Consider the following 20,712-nt stretch of genomic DNA (forward strand, 5'->3'; position numbering starts at 1 on the left):
GTCACTGGGTTGAAATTAGTCTCATCTAAGTTCAGCTACATACTGTGCAGACATCTACAGCAGGACTAATTTTCCACACCCCACTTTTAGGTGCAATTCTTCTGGCATACATTACACACATGTTCTGTTTCATTGTGAGATGAGTTTTGCCCCACAAATGTCTATTTTTTCCAGTGACAATGGAAAAGCTAGACAACTAGCTGGACATTCAGTCACATGAACACTACATCCAGTGGCTCTCTGTGCCTCATTTTCCCTATCTATAAAATAGCTAGGCATTTTGTGAGGCTTAATTAGTGTCTTTAGAACTAAGTGATTTAGATTTAGTGATTTCAAGATAATTTAGACACAGTGACAGAGGGAATACTCAAGCTCTATGTGCTCTCCCTCTCTTGGAGTAATAGTGTGTATACGTACACATGCACATTCATACATTTATACTGTAAAATGGATTTAAAAAGACAGTTAAGTATATAACTAACAAATTTACCATTTTTTTCTACTGGAATATTGCAGCTGGGGCATGGCTTGGTTGTCTTCTTGATTGTTTCTCTAGATGCCTCTTCCCATCGAGCTTGCATGGCTGCATGTTCATCAACTACATACCCCTGCAAAGAGACAGAAAAAACACCCTTGGGTACCATACTGCATGGCTGCGCTGGGACATGATGTCTACACTGAAGTGATAACTTTACCCACAAGAAACAGTCAGGAGTGACTGCAAGGCCAGGTAGACTGGAATTTGTATGAGATACAGATTTTTTGCTTCAAAATGCAAACTTATTTTCTCCTAGTGTGCACAACACATGTATTGGGTTAGATCCCAGGATTCAGGATGGTGGAGGAGAGCTGCAGCAGCTGCAGCATGTGTTGTCCTGGATGTCCTTCCCACATCCAGCTGCAGCACAGGCTGTGTCCTCCCCATTCCTCCCTGCCCTGAGTGGCAGGCAAAGCCCCGGGAGGGGCACACTGAGCAAATGCACAAAGACAGGTAAAGCAAAAGGCAAGGCGAAGCAGGAGTCAGATGAACCTGGCTGAGACATGACACATTAGGTTTGGTTCTGCTTCAGGGATTAAAGCCCTTCTTGCAAGAAAAGCAAAACCACTAACACAATGCAAGACTTGATAATGCAGGATGGTGGGGTCCCTGGAAGGAAAATGTTTTTCATAATGAAGCATAATCCTTTGTTTGGGAGGTCTAGGTTTCATTCAAACATAGTCTATATAAATTTAAGAGGCCTTGAGAGGCACAAAGAAGGAACACAAAAAAACTGGAGAAAAAGTAAAAAAAGAATCTAGTGAACAATGAAAGCAAGCAACTCCTCAGACAGGGTGACACAGATGGAAAAATTATCATGAAGTGTGTTTTAAAAGGGACCCCTGTGTTTGTCCTATTTATGACTGGGACAAAATTACGTAATCTACACAAGTGCCCTACTTGGCAATTTCCTACCTAAAATGATGATACAAGGACAAATGAGATGGTAGTGCCTTGGGTCATTCCTATTACAGAAGGCTGGCAACTATGTGATTAGTAGCTGTAAACAGTGTGTGTAGGTTCCAGTTCTGCTAGCTCTTGAAGTTCTGCTCTCTCCATTCATAATGTTGGTTTTTCCAAGCATATGGAAGAATTACGAGCTTAAACTAAATTACATAATTTGTAAAAATTCCCATAATTTCTTTGTGTATACCTTCTAAATACTTGTAGGCTGTTCTGTGGCTAGACTTCTAATACTTATCTACATGGATAATTTTTAAATATATTTATTTCTAGTAAGACAGAAAAAGGAAATTGGCCCAACTTTTAAACATGCCACAGAACAATAACTCCTCTTGATTTCTGCCCAGCTGCTACTGATAAAGCCTGTGAGTTGTTGCAGTGTCTGTGAGTAAGACCTAGATTTTATTTCTTGGCTGAAGTCTCCTGAGTTAAAATGGAATAACAAGGAGCAACATCTGCAGGAATTAATTTCCAGCTCATCTGGTGGCCATTACAACATGCATCTTAAAAATATCCCAGGCTTTTTTAATTAAGAAACCTCAAAAATGTGTTTATGGCATTATTTCTTTTCTTTTACTACCTACATCAGTCTCCTCAGCCCTTGAGTCCCTTTTGTTGCCTCTCACTCAATATTCTCCAATTTGCTAATATTTTTGATGCAAAGGTGACAAAAGTGAACAGTTTTCTCAGCCGTATCCTAGAAGTGACTTTTACTTTTGGCTCTCTGCTTCTGGAGAGGGAATTTGGCCCTGCACCCTGCTGGGAATTCAGCAATTCGGCAAAAGGATGACCTCTGTACAATGGCACATTAGGAAGTTCTGGGAAATAGAAAAAGCTGCTCAGGCTAATAGCGAAGAACATAATCTAGTATTGATCTTGCAACACCTCGATCTTTAAGGAAGGATGGCTTTAGCAAGCAATTTGAGCTAAATCAGAGGGGCCTGAACACAAGATGGGGAGAGTGGGGAACACTGGACCTGGGCCTCAGTTTGCCCAGTGACCGAAAGTAGATGAAATTAATTTCACCTCACTGTAACGGGAATTAATCACTTAACACTCATGCAGACGATTCAAGATGAAAATCAATATAGCAGTAACAAAACATTGCTATTCTTTTAAAAATAATAGCTACATGAGAAGACCAGAAGTATTTTTAATTTTTGTGGTTGACCCAGAAGAGCTTCACAGTGGCTCTGTTTTTCCCAAATAGTCCAAATCCAAACTGTGTTGTTCAGTACTTGGAAACATACTTTTTCCCCCATCTTCATGTCTTTGTTGTGTCCTAATAGCAATTGACACTGAGGCAAAACTTCATCTGCCAAATTGCTAATTTGATTTGTATAAAGATATTTGATCTTAGTTCTCAAAACAAAAGCAAACTTGCGAGAACGTAGGAATAACTAAAACAAACAACTTCAAACCACACATATGCAATTCACCAAGAGCAAATTGTTGAAAACAGAGGAGTGAATTATATTAATATTTTCCATTGCAAAAATTCTAGCATGAAGCAGATGCAGCAGCATGCTGTTTTCAGCCTATTAGAGTTGAAACATCCCTCCTATGGCAGTCTTGCTGAATGCGAAGTTAAAAACTTCCTGCTGCAAGAAGCAAATGCAGAGAAATGGTACAGTGATGGAGTCCCTCTGATTCAGTAAAGAAATCATACCATACTGATCTATGAGCCTCCAGTATTCACGCCCTTTATTTAGCGCTCCACATACAATTACTGCAAGCACACATATATTACTGTGCATGTTTTCCTCAAACAATAAAGGAAAGGTGTATGACAGTTCTCCATTACCAGTGTCTATTTAAATCACCTTTCATTGTAAGCTAGCAAACCTAATCTCCCTGACAATGGCCTAGGTAACAAGCCATGCCTGTCAAGCAGAGGTGGCTCTCATGTTATTTGGCCTGCATGGTCTTGGATAGGAAGTTCAGAGATGCTCCAGGTGTGCATCACATACCAGTTCACTGAGAACAGGAGACTTTGATCACTTGTGGTGCTGACCCCACACAAAAATTTTTGTCCCATCATCAGTGAAAAGATACTAGATTCCACCCATGCCACTTTATGAATATTTTTTTATTTTATTTTCAACTGTGCTGCACGTTATGACCAGGAATGAATACCCATAAATAACAGGAAGCTACAGTAAGAGCTGTTGCAAGCATCGTTCAACATTCCCTTAGAGAGATTAGGGAAAAAGTCTGCCTTGTTATCTCTGGGTCACACTGAAGGTCATAGATTTACTTCTATTCTGTTTCTATGCTGAGTCCTTTGGAAAAAGTAACAGGGATAAAGAGACCACAGAGACTGCTGAGCACCATACAATGATACAAGAACGTGTATATGGAAAGCTTTTTATGCAGTTAATCGATATCAGGTAGTACTGGGAAAAGTCCTACACAGGCAGAAAACATCTTGGAATAGAAATCCTTCTTAAAGCAGCATGTCACTCAGGTAGTAGGGCATACATCGACTTGTCAGTAGAACTACATAAAGCCAATGAAGTGTGTGTTCACAGTCCGCAAGTAAGCAGTACCGTCCAGATTAAAAACATTCATGGCAAACCTTTTTTTTCAAAATACTGGAAGCATTAGATATATAATGTTACATTCCAACATCCACTGCATTATATTCTGTCTTCTGTAAGCACACTTCTTTAATGATCATGCTTATTTTACCTAGCCTGGAAAACACCTGAAAACTGAAGACCCTTGATTCAGAATAAAATATGAAGCTGTTAACATTGTGTTGTGCTTAGCTTTAGTGAATGTAATTTCTGGACTTCTGCTTGTTTGTTCTTGGTGCTTAGTTCCTTCCTAATAATAAAAAAAACCTGGTTATGTATAACTTTAAATAATGTATCCTTGTACAGCTTCCTTTAAATCAGAAATACCTTTCTTTTTGATTAGAAATGCTTGTTTTTCAGTTAATTTTCCTGGGAAAAATAATTAGAAATATGGAAAATTGTGACTTTATGTGAAATACAGCATTTCAAAAAGGCTTAGATATCTCAAATCAGAACATATTACTCATTTTCTAGCATGAATGCGAGGACAACTACAGATATTTGAAAGTGTTTGAAAGGAAGACAAAGAATTGTACACAAAACAATGTTCAACCCACCATAACATTCAGATTAACACAGCCCATTAACTATTTTGGGCTAGACCTCTGAGCAAAAGCCGCCTCATCTGTTGAAGCCTGATCTACAAGGGATGGTAACAGTCCAATTTAAATTTCTTTTGTTTTTGCAGCTTCTACTGGGCTGTCTTATGAACATGTTCACATGAGTTAACCTCCTGTTGTGTTTAGTGGTGTCTTTTACTTCAGTTGTGGGGGAAAAAAAAGCAGATGTCTAGGGCGCTAGATAGGCTAAAGGGGCTTTGGAAAAGCATGCATTACTTGAGTCATCCAAGAGTCAAAATCTCACAAAGAGAGGTGTACATAGCTATGGGACTAGTGTTCTACTCTACAGAAAGTTTGGGCTAGTCAAAACGCTAAAATATGTCTATAGATAAGCAACAGGAAAGATATCCATCAATGCGAATATGTTTCATGCACAGGAAAAATAGAGGTGTCAGTACCACAGTGATCCAGTTAAATTCACATGAAGCAGCTTTTTATGAGCCAATTTGTCTGGTGTGCCTAGGGAATTTTGCCATAAAAAAAGGAGCTACTCTGTGATGACAGCAACTGGCTAAAATCGAAATGATATACACAGGGTGTCTGATACAAGATGAAAGAGACTTTCACTAAATAAAATCAGAGTGCTCTGGTCTGGTCACACTGCACATCGAGGTTCTCACTCTACATGTTTGGGTTATTCATATCATCATGAATTAAATTCAGGTAGCTGGTGAAGCATAGTATCATAGAATGGTTTGGGTTGGAAGGGACCTTTAAGATCATCTAGTTCCATCCCCCGTGCCATGGACAGGACACCTCCCACTAGACCAGGTTGCTCAGAGCCCCATCCAGCCTGGCCCTGAACAATTCCAGGGATGGGGCATCCACAGCTTCTCTGGGCAACCTGTTCCAGTGCCTCACCACCCTCACAGTAAAGAATTTCTTCCTAATATCTAATCTGAATCTACTCTTTTTTAGTTTAAAGCCATTACCCCTTGTCTTATTGGTACATGACCTTTTAAAAAGTCCCTCTCCAGCTTTCGTATAAGCCTCCTCTACTTATTGAAAGGCTGCTGTAAGGTCTCCCTGGAGCCTTCTCTCCTCTAGGCTGAAACCCCCCGACTATCCCAGCCTGTCTTCATAGTGGAGGTGCCCCAGCCCTCTGATCATCTTCGTGGCCCTCCTCTGGACTTGCTCCAGCAGGTCCAAGTCCTTCTTATGCTGTGGGCCCTGACATAATATTGAATGTACACTGCTCTAAGGCAGAAAATCTAATCTAATACAGGTCACTCTTGTATAACTGTTTTCCATGAGTGGAATAAAAAACATGCCTTCTCCCCTAAGTGGCAACACAGCTACAAATGACTGTCAGCTCAGCCTCATAAACAAAAGCAGCCTGTCACATCTTTTTACTTTATTGCTGCCCAAAATAGGAAAGCTAAAATTCTCTCCATATAGTTCCTATCTATTTCTCATTAGACAGAAAGTTAAGACCTATTCTCAGATTTCCTCTGGTGCATCTTTATTTATAACGTAAAGATTAATTTTACAGGACATTTCCCGGTTATAGTTATTTTTCTTGCTCCTTTAATTAGGCATCTGTGGGTTGAAATGTCCTGTGCTTGACATTGTAAGTGTACCAGCTACTAAACCCCCAAGCCTCGGTTTCTTTTCCAGTTGTTTAAGACACTTTAGAAATCAAGCTAGGTGTGCCATTTTTTGTACAGCCCGTGTTTTATTTAACTTTTTAAATTTATCTGATGGAAAAAAAATCAATGGTCTAATAATAGATGTTCCACATTTCATACTGTGACTCAGGACTCATTGAAAGATGTTATGTATGATGAACCTCTTCAGTAGCTTTTTCTTTCACTAAAATGCAGTGAATGAGTTCTCTTTTTTTTTTGTGGTCAGCATTTACTATTTACCATTTTCATTACTTTCCCCCTTCTTTTGAGTAGAGAAAGAAGTTTCCATAAGAAATGCTGTGTGTTTCTCATTTTAACTCTTCCCTGTAGTGCAGCATTTCAAATACCTCACCTTCTGTTTTCCACTGTTCTAAAAACAGTAAGGAAAGTTTGCTGAAATGGTGAAGGAACAATTCTGGAAGTGGTACTTGCAATAGTTAGAGCATAAACAGAAGATGCTGATAACCAAGAGCTGATTTAGGTCATATAACTCTGGAATATGATGTAATATAAATGTTTTTGCTAACAACTTACCCTTCACTGAAGGTTCAAGCAAAAAAGGAGCTTGCTACTTCCTTCATACAGTAAGTCAGAAGACATATGCAACTGCTTAATTTTGTCAGCATTATGTCTGTTACAATTTAATATGCACGTTGCATGGTTTTTTAATTCCACAGCAATAGGGTAATAAATACATTACACCAAATTCATTTCATGAAGCGTTAGCTAAATATTTCATATCTTAGCATTACAATAATTCAGCTAAAGATATTTTGAAAGCGCCTTTATTTGGGAAGTCCACATTAAAATCAAATTCTGAAATATCTTGTGCTCACAGTGGGCCAGCATGTTCTACTGCATGATTACAGCAAAGTGCCACCTACACAGAGACCAGGCTTCACAGCCATACCTGCTTGCTAGGAATCTACAGGCATAAGAGATTAGACAATGTTGCGTGGATAGAAAGGGAAGCCTGGCAAGCAGTGTCTGTATGTTTTGTACCACCTACTGGCCATTTAGAGACCTGCATACATAAGGCAATGGGAGGAAAAGACAGACTGCAGGCCAGCCTGCAGCCCAAGTGAGCTGGGAGCTTTTCCAGGAACATTACAAAAGGCTTCAGCAGGGTGCCAGGTGATGTGACAGGCTCTCCTGGATGTGTGCGCACACATGGGTGTGCTTTTCTGCCACACCTGTGCAGCAAAAAGCCTTTTGGGGAAGTGATCAAACGCGTCTGCTCAGAGCTGGTCATTTGCCTGAGGGCTCATGACCGAGTGAGGTTTGAGCCCAGAAATGATGGCTAGGGTTGGGGTCACGGCCCCGGCAGCATGTGCTGATGGATAGGACCAGGTTTGCACCGACTCAGCTGAGGCACTGCACCACTTTTGGTTTGGTCTGATGGGTTCCCAGGCTGATGCAGGTTCTGGTTAGGTTTTATACTGCTAGTGGCATAATAGCAAAGTTACTATCTGGCTCCTGCACTACCTACCTGAGTACCTACCTGTAAGGACTGGGTCTCAAATAAGAAACAGCAGAGTTTGATTTGAAGGTGGTAGGTTTGGGGATAGGCTTTGGGATTTGGGTGACCAAGGTCTCTAGCTGAGGGCTACAGCCGCGACAGGTAGCATCCCACAGGTTTGGAATGGAGTTGAAGTTAAGTTTTACAGCACTAGTTACAAAGTTATACTGAAACAGATTGTAGATGGAAGTTTAGAACGTGTAGCTTTGTGGCTTAGCAAAAATGCTGTTTCTTGTATAAGGCCACAGCCATTGTGCCAAGCCAACAGCCACAGACCTCAGGACCCATCAGGCTTTCTCTGGACTTGTCTTGGTCTGCCTAGAGATTTGGTTTATCAAGTGACAGTAATTATCTAATGACCAGGTGACTATTACCTATTCTGCTTTTGCTTTTATATAATTTTGTATAATTGTGTGGTTTAACAATGTTACGTGCATTTTTGTAACTAACAACAGCAATGGCAAATATAGCTATTATGGCCAGAATGAACTGTCTCTGGCCCTACAGTAAAATGCTATGCAGATGAGTAAAGGTGGGGTGATAGCAGAGGCCCTGAAAGCACAGGCACAAGGTGATACGGGAGGCCCCAGCGCTATAAACAACTCTCCAGTGGTGAGTTACCCAACTGCAGCCTTGAGAGCTGGGTGAAAACAGCCTTAGAGATAACAAAGACGTAACTGACTTAGGTAAAACACACCAGAGATAGTAAATTGGGATCCAACAGCAACTTGCAGACCAGGGAAGGAGGGGGTTAAAAATATAAACGTGACCTCCAACAGTCCATACAGTAAGAAGGAATAAAACATCAGTAAGGACATCATGCTCCTCCAGGTAAGAGACTCACTATGCCAGCCCGTCCCAGACCGAAGCCATTGAGCCTAGGGCACAGCCAGGCAGTGGAACATTAAACGTAACATCAGAGAAATGTGTTACCAGAAGGTTTACCTATCTGTTATTTTAACTATATATGATTGGAACTATAACTCCTAGTGTTATTGTAAATGGACTAAAATAGTTCTTTGATTAGCTTTGTAAGGTTTTGGTAAGACTAACAATACATTTTTTACTTTGCATATACAATGAACCTGGTCTGAAATGAACACTTTTAGGAGGTAATGAGATTTTCAATGTAAAAATGATGGCAGAAATTCATACAAGCTATTCTGTAACCTATGTACAAGAAATTGGTAACAATTTTTAGCTGCACCAGCAGCTAAAGATGTATGATTAACGATGGATTTTGTTGGATTGCATCGTTTGTAGGGCCAGGGTTACTAGAACTAGCTGGAATTAAAGCTTACACTAAGACTAGATATGGCCTGACAGGATTTTTAAGGAGCTTGGGTTGGAGTGTGGAACAGAAGAGACCACTGGGCAAGCTTTAAGACCTCAGTCACCATGGACATTGCTGTCATAGGGTTAATAGTGGAGTTTGTTCAAATGAGATGAACTAGATTTACGTCTGGGTCCTACTAAGACTGCCCAGCTGGGTTTGTGGGATGATGAAATAGACATCAGATGTTCATGTAGATTCAAGTCTTTAAATGTAGGTTATTAGAGGGATTTGTGTACAGCTATACTACAGAAATCTATTATGATGTTTAATTTATTCTCTTTACTAAATTCACAGCAAACTCAAAAAGAAAACTTGCTAAAAAGGTGCTACCTTTTAATTATCACACACTCATTGGCTTGACAGGACAAGATGATCAGCAGCTAAAACCATCTTGGGGAAAGTTTGTCCATAGAACCATCTCTAAAACATACCTTTTTATAACCCGTTTAATCTAGTTTCTGTCATCTTTTTCAAACATTTATGTCTCTGTGCCCCACGTTCTATTCTTGTTTATACATGTACCACTTTTACATCAGTGTTATTGCTATTGCTATTACAATTTACCTTGCAGGTGTCTTACCAACATGTCCAGCACTGAAACTGTCCTGGGAGCTACTCTGTACATGTCCAAATCTAAAATGTAGTCACATTTTATTGTCCAGTTGCTAGTGAGCAAGAAGGTGCATTACTTATTCTGGTAAAAAGCAAAATGTCTAGAAAGGTTTTGTGCTAGGGAAGCTAGGCTAATTTCAAGCTGGGGATTTACAGAGGAAGCTGGCTTATGGCTAGATTCCCCATCAGCATAGACTGTCTATGGGTGAGGTTAAAAGTGGTCAGGAAGCTTGGTTTTGTGGTGTACGTAGCAGGGACTATGCGGTTATTTCTAAGCCTAAGTCTGGCTGGAGTCACCTTTACCGTGTCATTGATTCCATCATGCATACTGTGCCTTTTAATTCATCAAATATGACTACTTCTGTCATCCTAAACTTCAAACATCTCCAAGAGGATGCAATGGGTTGAAAAGAAAGCTTCTCAACTGCACATGCCTTCAATACATTTTATTTTCTCTGAAATTATGTAATTTGCACGCTAAGATGGGAAATAATCAGCCCTGCTCCAGGAAGTAAATGCTTAAGACGAGCGTTCAATGGCCTGTTGGGCCCTATCAGGGCTAAAAATGGACATTTCAGTAGAAAGAGAACATTTTATCCATCCCAACGGACCATGCAATATCTGTGCAGAGACTGGAAAGATCATGATATACCAGTATTTAAAGCTAGGCTACTCTCTGCATGCCTGCTGCTCAATTTGCCCTTTCTACCCCAAGCAGCAAGCAGTTGCCTCTAGCTTCCCACCATTATAAGGCTCAAGCCCCTTTGTTCTGAATAGTCGTAAGCACCACATGTGGCATCTGCTTTGTCCCTCTGGTGCTCTGCAGACATGGCTGCCCTCTTCCTTTCTCCTGCCAACCGACCCCATTCCCTGCTGCCCTCCCTCTCTTCCCAGTCCCACCATCTCCACTTGGCGCTTTTGACCTCAGGCTGCCTCCTGCCTCCTTCCGACATCTGCCCAAGCACAGGAGACTGTCACCACCACCATTTCTGCTTCCTGGACCCTCACAGTTGTCCCATGCCATCTCACAGGCATATTCCCTTTCTTTTCTCTCCCCGCTCCTCTTTCTGGAGCTTCCAGTATCTCTCTGATGGGTCACAGTCACTCCTGTCAGCTCTTGGCTTTCATGGACACTTGAATGCCTCTGTATCAGGATCTACCTCTCTTTCTGAGGGATCTCTTTCTCCGAGGCTTCCAAAATTGGTGTCAGGCTCTGAGGGCACCACCAGACCTTGCTTTCCCAGCCCAGTCCCCTGCCCAAGCGACACTGCAGCTGGGCCGGTCTCCAGCTCCCCACAGCCCTGCCCTGCCCAGCCATGCCCACCTTCCACAATTCTGGCCATCTCTGTCCTCAGGGAGGTGCCATGCCCTGCCCCCTCAGACCCACCGAGAGCCCGCAGGGAGCAGTGGCCCTGGCAGTGCCCTGGCACACAGCCCCTTAAGAAGGCCACTTTGAGTGGCACTGCAGCTCTTCCTGCTCTCCATGTTGCCACCAGCTTCTGGCTGCCTGAGTCACCCACAGCAACACTCCTCTGGCTTTTCTTCCAGCTCTTTCATGGTCCTCACACCCCACCATACTCATCTCTATCATGCTGACTTAGGCCTAAACCTGCCCACAGTGTTGCCTCTCATGCTGGGAGCATCAGAGAACTGCAGGCGCTTGCAGAAATGTGGAGACTACAGAAGGTCCTTTCACTACTGTAGCCACTACAGGCTAAAGCGACACTTGCATTTTTCTTAGAGAAAGTATTTTCCTGGCACCACCTATCCTGCACCAGTTCTGGAGAGGAACAGTTTGGTGGCAGCATATCTGGTTGGCCCTGCAATCTGGGTGGCAGGAGTTTGACAATACGATCTGTTTCTAAAATAAATGAAATGGAAAGGATCTGGAGGGGAGTCAAACTGCAGGAGCTGAATACAGCGCTGGAGTGTATTATTCTTACTTTGAATCAGACTATGTTCAAAGGTAAAACAATCCTTCTCACTGCCTCAACAAGCAGTGTCATAATAGCAAGTTAACTCTGACATGCACCTAGCTGGGGAGGGCCAAACAGAACAAAAAGTCTGAAGACGCAAGTGGATAAATGTCTAAATTGATCTCAGTGAGAAAGAGGTGAAAACAGTCCACATGCGCTTCATTCCATAAACGCCTCAGGAGTGTTCTGTATGCATGGTACAGCAGTGCTGTGTGCAGGCTTCCAGTGGTGCTACTCGGATGAAACCAACATCCCGCCAGCCCTCACAAGGGCTTGCCTTGCTCCGCCTGCCCCAGTTTGCTGGCCCGGCTGCAGCGAGGGAAACATTCCTTCAATGGCACATCGCCACCTTGTGGAGAAGTTTTATTACTGCAGCTCTCTTGTTTCTTGGAGGAAAAGGCGGCTGACCTAAGTCGGTTAACTTCAGCTTAAGTTGGGAGTCTAAACGAATTATGGTCTTGTCTATACTGGGGAACTGATTTGCGTAGCTGCAAGAATTATTCTGGTACTATCATTTAGCTATTCTGGAACAGCTTTTTGAGAGTTCAGGAAATTTGTCAGGAACAGCAAAAATGTTTACATTACACTGGAACAGCGAAAGCAGTCAACTTTCCTAAATTAACAGGTTTAATTGGGTGCAATTAATGTGCTGAGATACTGGACCAGATGGACAAAATGATCCCATTGTCTCCATCAGGAGAAGCTAAGGCAATATGCAAGTATTTAAAATTAACCACTTGCTTCCTATAGTATTCTGATTTTTCCTGGCACACCTTTATCTCTGCCCTAAATCATGGAAATTATACAAACTCTAACTTCCACAGAGCCAACACTGTTGAAATAACTTGTAAGGTGCCACGATGAATTTCAGTACTCTAGGCAAAACCGTAGGCTTAAATAGCTTAAAAGAATATAGGGCTCACTGATCATGTTGAGATGTATTCTGGTTCTAGCGCTATTTAATTCAGGTAGGATATTGAGCCTTGGGCTCTAATAGGCTATTGGATACTTCAAGTATCTCTCAATGTCTCTGTTGAAGTCATTTTGTTTTTACATAAATGTGAATGGGAAGTGGAAGACTGTTCCAAGGCTACTGCAAGCAAAAGAAGATAGCTTTTCATAGAGGGTAGTTAAGCTGCAAATCTCCTTGTAAATACATGGCTTCAAAAAAGGGGTTTGCACAAATTCATGGGATAAAAATTTGCTGATAGCTGCTAAACACAAAGATATCACATCTGAATCACAGATCACTAGAGGCTGGGAAAGAAGATGGATTTTGGGTCTCATACACGTGTTCCAGGGCACCAGGGGTAGATAGCCTGACTGACTACTAGGATACAGACTGTTCAATTCTGTTTCAATGACTGCTAATTCTTTTTTGAAGACGTTTACTCAGAACGGTTAAAGAGAAGATTCTACACGGGTCATAGCCTAGTGCAGTGTCTTCGAAGTATGGCAAATGACCTGTCTCACGGTAGCGCATGGCAAAGGTTCCCAGTAGGCCTCCAGCTCCCTCCCGGTCTCTAGGTTCAAAGAGTGTGGCCCCAAAAGCCAGCCTCAGGCAGCCTGCCTGCAGGCCCTGAGAGGAGATGGGCGAGCCTCGCTGAGAGCCGGCCAGATGCAGGTCCTCATCAGCACCTGCCCACCGTTTTGTATCTGCTGTGTTGGACTGTGTACGGCTCAGGGTTCCGGTTCCCTCTTAGCACCGAGCATGCCAGACATCTGAGTATCAGTTTTCTGCTTCCTAGGACCACACCTTAGGCATCAAGCTGTGAGATATTTAGGGGTATCTCTCCTGTTCTTTGCACTTTCTCTCTATTTTTTTTTTATATATATATATATATATATATTTAAATTGGAAACACTGTGATTTGTTTGCTACAGAGAGCAGGGAAAGTTGAATCTCAAAGAGAAATGCCAGGAGAGAAAAACTATTTCCTCTCCAGGTCTATAGCTACAATAGCTACAAAATTATAGAGCAGCCGAGAATAATTATCATCTAACAGCTTCCAGCCGCGGCAAACCATTTTTTATTTCTCAAAGCTAAAACATAAATTATCAACAGCATTTTCTGCATAGGCTGTATAAAAACCTTGTTATTCAGTCCAAACCCACATGGTTTCCTGACTGATGACTAAAAATAAGCTGAAAGACAACAAGACTACATAAAGCCTTTCAAAAGCGTTCACATTGAATAGAGACAACCCCAAAAGCCCATTGGGAAGGCCTTTCCTTTATCAACTGATGGCAGAGCCCTGTGTGTTCCTGACAGAACTCAGCTACTCTATCAATCAAAGCAACTGAAATCCACCACAAAACCAATTCAGCAACCCCAATGGCTGGAGTAATTCAGCATGAACATAATTGCTTTTACTAAGGGTTATAATTAGGACCCATTTGACAAATGTTGCTCTAGATGGGCCAGGGATAATGATCAGGAGTTGTGAGAGCCCTACCTTCTGGGCCATGGCTCCCTGCGTGCTGAGGAGAGAGCTGCATTCCCCTTCATGGTATTCTTCTTTACACTCGCAGCAGAACACAAACTGGAAAACAAAGCACACAAATCATAAAAACACATTAGGGATATAGACAGCAGGTCACAATCATGAAGAGTCATACCGCAGATGATCTCTTGCCCTTCGCATCCCATTACATTCGCATAATACTCCTAATTGTGCATCTTATTATACATTCCAATCATTAACACAACAATTTTGCTGTTATTATTATACATTTAATCAAAGAAGTAACATAAATGCCACTATTAAAAATGAGATTTTGCTACATGGTCCATTTAGGGACATAAAGTCATACTAGATACTTCTGGGTGTGTTTCTCCTACAGTGAAATCTGTTTATAGAAAAAGGGTGCTGGCTGAAACAAGCAGTTCTGCTTTATAGTGGTTGCTAATAGAAATAGTATATTCATAGTTCTGAATCAAATGCATCTCTATGGAAAACTATTTCTGACTTTACTAGGGGATGATTACTTTATATAGGTCATATAAAATACCATTTTCTAGAAAATTATATCCTTGCCATAGACTTTTATAGAATGGTTTACAAAAATCCGTAGAAAGAACACAACTATAGGCTACTTAACATGGCTTTTAGGGGACTACTTCTAGACCCTTATTGTGTTTCTAGCAATTGTTCTGGTTTCATCTTCCTTAAATTGCATTGTTCCTTACATAAGGCTTCATTGAAAATAAATGTCTTTTGCAGATGGGTAAAACAATTCTCCATACCTCAGTCTGAGCTGCTTCTGCCACCTAAACTGGTTCATATGTATCAAGTTTGATGCCTTTTTTTTAAACTGTAAAATGAAGATATCTGTCTTGACATGTGTCAAAATCTTTGGCCCATCAATGCTGCATTAAATTCTGTGTCCTTGCAGGTAAGGGGAGAAGTCAATAATGTAAAATGGGTCTCTTTTACGCTGTTTTAAGGCTATGCTGTCTTGATGCAACTTCAGACTCTGAAAGATCTCTCAGTGGTAAGACATTCTGACTGGCATTATAAGCAAGACTGATAAAACAGCCTTGATTTTTAGATACAGAGCTGCATTCACATGTAATGAATAAAGGATATCAGGAGGACATGACACTAGAACATTTGTCTGCCACAAATTCCATCTTTTGCAATTTCATTTTGAACTCTTTTCAAGCTGTATTGTCACTTTTCTAAGAAGCACTGAAAATCATATTTCATTGTCATGCTAAAGAAAGTGCACTTCTAAGAAAAGAAGCATTGTGCAAGTCCAAAACGATTGACCCTGCTATTCAAAAAGTCAGGGAAATTTGGAGCAGAGGAGTGGAGTGAGTGTTCTAACTTCCAGAGATATCAAACCTAATCACTTGTTTGCTTTCTTGTCACTCTCCACTATTTTGTCAATTATTTAAAATGTTTTATTGTACTTCAACTAACACTGATTTGTTAATTCACTTGTGCTTGTTAGCAAACAGTTTAACAATGGAGGCACTTTTGCAAGGTATGTTGCATGAAAGGCTGCATTACTGTAATAGAGCATCATTTAAATACAACAAAATTTGCACTGCATTAATGGTCAAAAGTTTCAGCTGTGTTGAGCACTACTCAAACACACATAGAGAGATACTCTGTCTGGATACCGAATATCTTAAAGACTTATCCCTTAGCAATTAAGGTTATAGCCAAGTTTAACTGTATTTCCTGCCATATGTCATATTTTCTTTTTCCTCTCATGACTGTACTTCCTCATGAACACATCTGGCTGAAAACATTTATCTGAAAGGGTTTTGTATACCTTGCTTTATCACTGCCTTATCATACAACACCTCAGCTTGCTTTTCTCACCCCAGCCTCTCTCACTTTTCCCATGCAAGTGAAATTTTAAACCTTTCATAAACATTGAAAAGGAGGAAATACTGAAGAAAGAAAAGAAACAACCCAGGGCACATATTTTGCAAAGACATTCCGGCTGCCTCACAATGGAGTTTATGTGGTGTTGCTATAATAATAAAATTCATAAACTCATGCCATATTATTTAAACATGAGAAATGCATTTTCTTATTATAGAAGCTGCTTTTTATGCCTATCTTTAAAAGAAAAAATTCTCAGGACCAATGTTACCAATGTTTTCCCCATAGGCTTGCTGTACTAGAAATGTGCGTGAGTGTGTAACTGGGCCTTTCACTAACAATTGTATATCTTGCAAATAAGTCCACGAGTGAGCCTGCCACATCCTTATAATGAAACAAAGCCTGATTTTGTTGGTGAGACAGGATATTCTTTTCACATCTTATTAGATAATGGATGAGATGTAAAATCAGTTCTGTGGCAAAAGAACACCCCAGAGGCTGATCGGTTTGTCAGAATAAATAGGCATCTCCCAACAGAAATGCATTAAGTACTCCCTTTTTATGGCAAAGCATGCATCATAAAGAAAAGGCATGTCACTTACAACAAAGAGCAGTTTGTGATAGTTTTATTCATTTTTTACATTCAGACATGAAAAATATAATATCGTTTCAGTAATAAAATACAGCAACTGCAAAAATGCTGTCAGTTAACTTGAATTTTGTGGCTTCATTAATATTAATACAGTTATTTTGCCCTTGGAAAGAAAAGGATTTAAGTTGTTCAGTCAGGATTTAACACTTTTGCATAAATTTAATATTAGTAACTGTTCAAAATTACTCGTAAGTAGTGTAATTACTAATAATAGTCACACTTTCTTTCCCTTTATTTTCAAAAAAAAATGCTGGCAGATTACTGTGATAATATAAACAGCACATAAACTTTCTATGTCTTTGTGTATTTACCAGTTACTGTTGTTACCCTTGAAAGATGCTTCAGCTAGAAAACAACCAACATAAAGTAAAGAATAAATCCCAAAGGTCCCAAACCTATCCTCTAGGTTTATGCATTAAAAAGAGGATTAGCAGGGAAATCCCTGAAGCACTTAAGGGATTTAGGCACTGGAAATTAATATAACCTGCATGTGTGCTATTACAGGGTTTTGAGTATCTGTAAAAATATTTGAGATAGGGCTACGCAGAAATCCTGAATCCAAGCGATCTCAGAAGAGGAGGTATTAAAATCCTCAACAGGGATCTAGATCCTGTTTTTAAAATCCTATCTTTACGATCATTCAAGCAAAAGGTAAAATCAGACCAAATTCTGGTCAGCTGTATGGAATTCAAACCCACAGATGACATCTGAAGTGCCAAGAGCGAAGCTGAATAAAAACTCGGATGGTGAAATCAAGCTGTAGTCTCAGTTATTCCTGACTGTCCCATTTATAGTGTTTTAAGTTTGGAAGTGGGAGCAGAGGATGTAGCTCTTTTTTTTTTTTTTTTTTTGGATGAAAGGAAAATGAGTTTGTCATTTACATGCTATGCTGGTTGTTTTTTTGGAAAGATTTTGCCATTTTCTTTTCACATTGATCTGCTTTCCTTGGATAAAGCACCAGAGCTCTCATTCTCTCTCTTGCCTACTGCAAATGCCTTTTCTTTGGTCTCTGATACTATCTCCCTATAGTGCTTACAAATTATTACTGTTAAAATTATATCTGTTCCAACTTTAATACAATACTCCCATTCTTGAATACCTACACAAAGCTTTGAGTTTGAGCTCCCTACCGTTAAAGTTACTCCTCAACTCAGACATTCCGTTTCTTTTTCACCGTTACCTCCTCCCATGTGTCTACCCAGCAGAATGAAGGCAAGGTTGCAGTGAGGTAGTCATAGCCAAGGTTTAATCTGCAGCACTGTAGGTGCACTGCAAGGGACATCTGCGCGAGCTAGCAGCTCAAGATTTACCCAGACTTCTTACCAGGCTTTTGCCATCCATGTTGAAATCTGGACTGCCACGTCTTCATTCCTACAGTTACCACTATTAGCTAGACTGAAGACAAATCATATATGTTACATGGTTTGGCCAAAATGTATCTTCCAGAACAGACATTCACATCCAGATTAAAGCTATCAGGTAAGGAAAGATGTACTCATACCTCTGGTATAGCGTTTTAATGGCCCTTCAAAACCACTGTTAAAAGTTTTATCTAATGTCTACTTTCACCCTTTCTGGTTTCAGCTTCCAGTCACTGCTTTCTGTTTTGCATTTCTCTGCCAAAACAAAGACCCTTTCAGTATCCTATTTTTTTCTTCCTGTGAAGGTACTTCTGTACTGGAATCAAGATACCTCTGAATCTTCTTTGATGCAAACAGAGAAACTCTTAAGTTTCTCACTGGTTAAGCCATTCCTCCTCCCTCTCTTCCTCAGCACCAAATCATTTTTATGACATTTTTCTGGGGACTGTCTTGTTTTTGTCATTAATTATATTTGACTAATTTTTGTATCATTGCTGTGCTGTATCAGCAGAGTTTTTGTATTTACTTCTGGATCACTGCTGAGTATTGAATCACAACAGGTTTGCTGTCAGTCCCTGCTGAATGGTGCTGGCAATAACCTGCTACACATAGATTCTTCACAGAAAACACTACTTTCTGTGATCTGCCCGTTCTTAATCCATGTGACCACAGCCCAGCGGAGGCATCCATACTGCCTCATCTGATAGTGGTGACACAATGCTGCTGCACAGACCCTAACCAAGTCAGTTGGAACACAGACCCCTAAAGCCTTTTATTGATATATTACTGTGATGATCTCCTTATCAGAATATTCTGTAGTTTGAAGTCTTACAAAAGATGAAATTGATTTTGTGCAATTACTTTTTCTTATCAAACTCATAATCTAATTATAGAATGAAATCAGTTTCTTTTGATATGACTCGTTGTCATTGAGAATATATTGACTAGCAACCCTATAAAAATGTTTTGTCTTATCTGTTCTGCTACCTTTTTCTTTGACCTTCCCTCATTCAGTGGTGGCTGTCTGGACTCCTCGCTACAGATGAAACCATGAAAATTAAAGCTGCTGAATGAAGGCAGGATCAACACCCCCATCAGTACTGGAGCCTTCTGCCAGTAGTGCAAAACAGTGCACAAGAGATGCAAAAGTTCCTCAAACCATGGCTATATGAACAAAGAAAAACAACACAGATCTTCTTACTTTCAACTTAAAATGCAGGGCTTACAAGTTTTATCTTGCCCTCTCAGGCAAACAAGTACTTGAAGAAATCAACCTTCAGTGCTTCTCCTCACCCTTTCCTCTAAAATCTAGTCCAAAACCAAGCCACAAGGCTACTACATAATAATAATAATAATAATAATAATAATAATAATAATAATAATAATAATAATAATAATAATAATAATAATAATAATAATTCTTCATCCTAAAGGTGAATTAAACCACAGCTGACAGGTGTTAATTTTATTATTTAATGAACTGCCAGAAAATGCACATTAAGTACTATTGTAATGTGAGAAGGCTATAGTATATTCTGAAGAGAATACGAAGGAAACCACCTATAATCTAAGATATATATGGAACTAGAGAGACTTATTTTTATGTCTTCAAAACCAGTTTGGTTATATATTACACATCAAAGCAAAAAAACGTCACATTCTAAGATACTTGCACGACTTTGATCACAGAGCGTCAGAGCACCTTGGAACTCTAAGTGAACCTCTCACCATACTCCTGTGAAGCAGCAAAGTACTATTATTTCTGTTTTAGTGACTGGAGCCTAATTCATAGAAATCCCTGCCCACAGATCCTCAAATTTTGAGGATCTAAATCAAGTTGATTTGGAAACCCAAATGCTATTGAGGATCCACACCAAAGAGACTTGTCCAAGATCACATAGCAGCACTGTAAGGGAGAAGATTTCCAGTTTTTAAACATTGATTCCCTACTAATCATTGTAGATCACTCCTTAAAAGAGCCACACCCTGGTTTCACAAGGTCAAAACTTAACCTAATAAAGGCAATCAGTAAAGGATTCCCATGCTTCCCCCCCCCTGCCCCTGCCCCACCCCCAGTAAATGAAAATATGATGGGGGAGTGCAAATAAGTAGTCACCATTCACCCAGAAGCTCCTATAAGTTCTAACCAGCATTGTATACAGCAAGTGTATAGTTGTTTGGTTTTATACCAGACTAGCAGGATTTTTCAATTACATTTTTTTTTTTTAACCTGGAGAGTGTTTGATTAAACAGTAATGCAAATAAAACACTGGAAAGGCAAAAAAACCCTTCCCTTCATCTGACAACATGATCACCTGGTCAAAAAAAACCCCTTAAAAATGTAAAATATTATAAGGCACCAAGTTCCAATACTAAATAGCTTTTGTAGTCAAACTATAGGCTGCTGATTGGAGCAAGGATTTATATTGAAAATATGAGCATGCCTTAAGAGAAATCAAAGCTATCAGAAAGTGACATACTGAATGGCACTGTCCATAACACCCAAAGTCATCTCACTATAGTGTTTGTTTAGAAAAATAGAGCTTCCAATTGCACTTTCCAAAGCACAAATTATAATGTTATAGTGA

General features: G+C 40.2%; 1 protein-coding gene across 1 annotated transcript in view; it reads right to left on the reverse strand.

Moving 5' to 3' along the window:
* PRKN (parkin RBR E3 ubiquitin protein ligase) overlaps positions 1 to 20,712 on the reverse strand; it is a 614,220-nt gene that overhangs the window by 4,974 nt on the left and 588,534 nt on the right. Inside the window, exons 10-11 of the mRNA XM_037391827.1 lie at positions 14,228 to 14,314; positions 491 to 608 (exon numbers count right to left, since the gene is read on the reverse strand). Of these exons, the coding sequence (XP_037247724.1) occupies positions 491 to 608; positions 14,228 to 14,314 (205 nt within the window). The remainder of the gene's footprint in view (positions 1 to 490; positions 609 to 14,227; positions 14,315 to 20,712) is intronic.

The sequence above is a fragment of the Falco rusticolus genome, chromosome 6 (assembly GCF_015220075.1).
Source record: "Falco rusticolus isolate bFalRus1 chromosome 6, bFalRus1.pri, whole genome shotgun sequence".
NCBI lineage: Eukaryota > Metazoa > Chordata > Aves > Falconiformes > Falconidae > Falco > Falco rusticolus.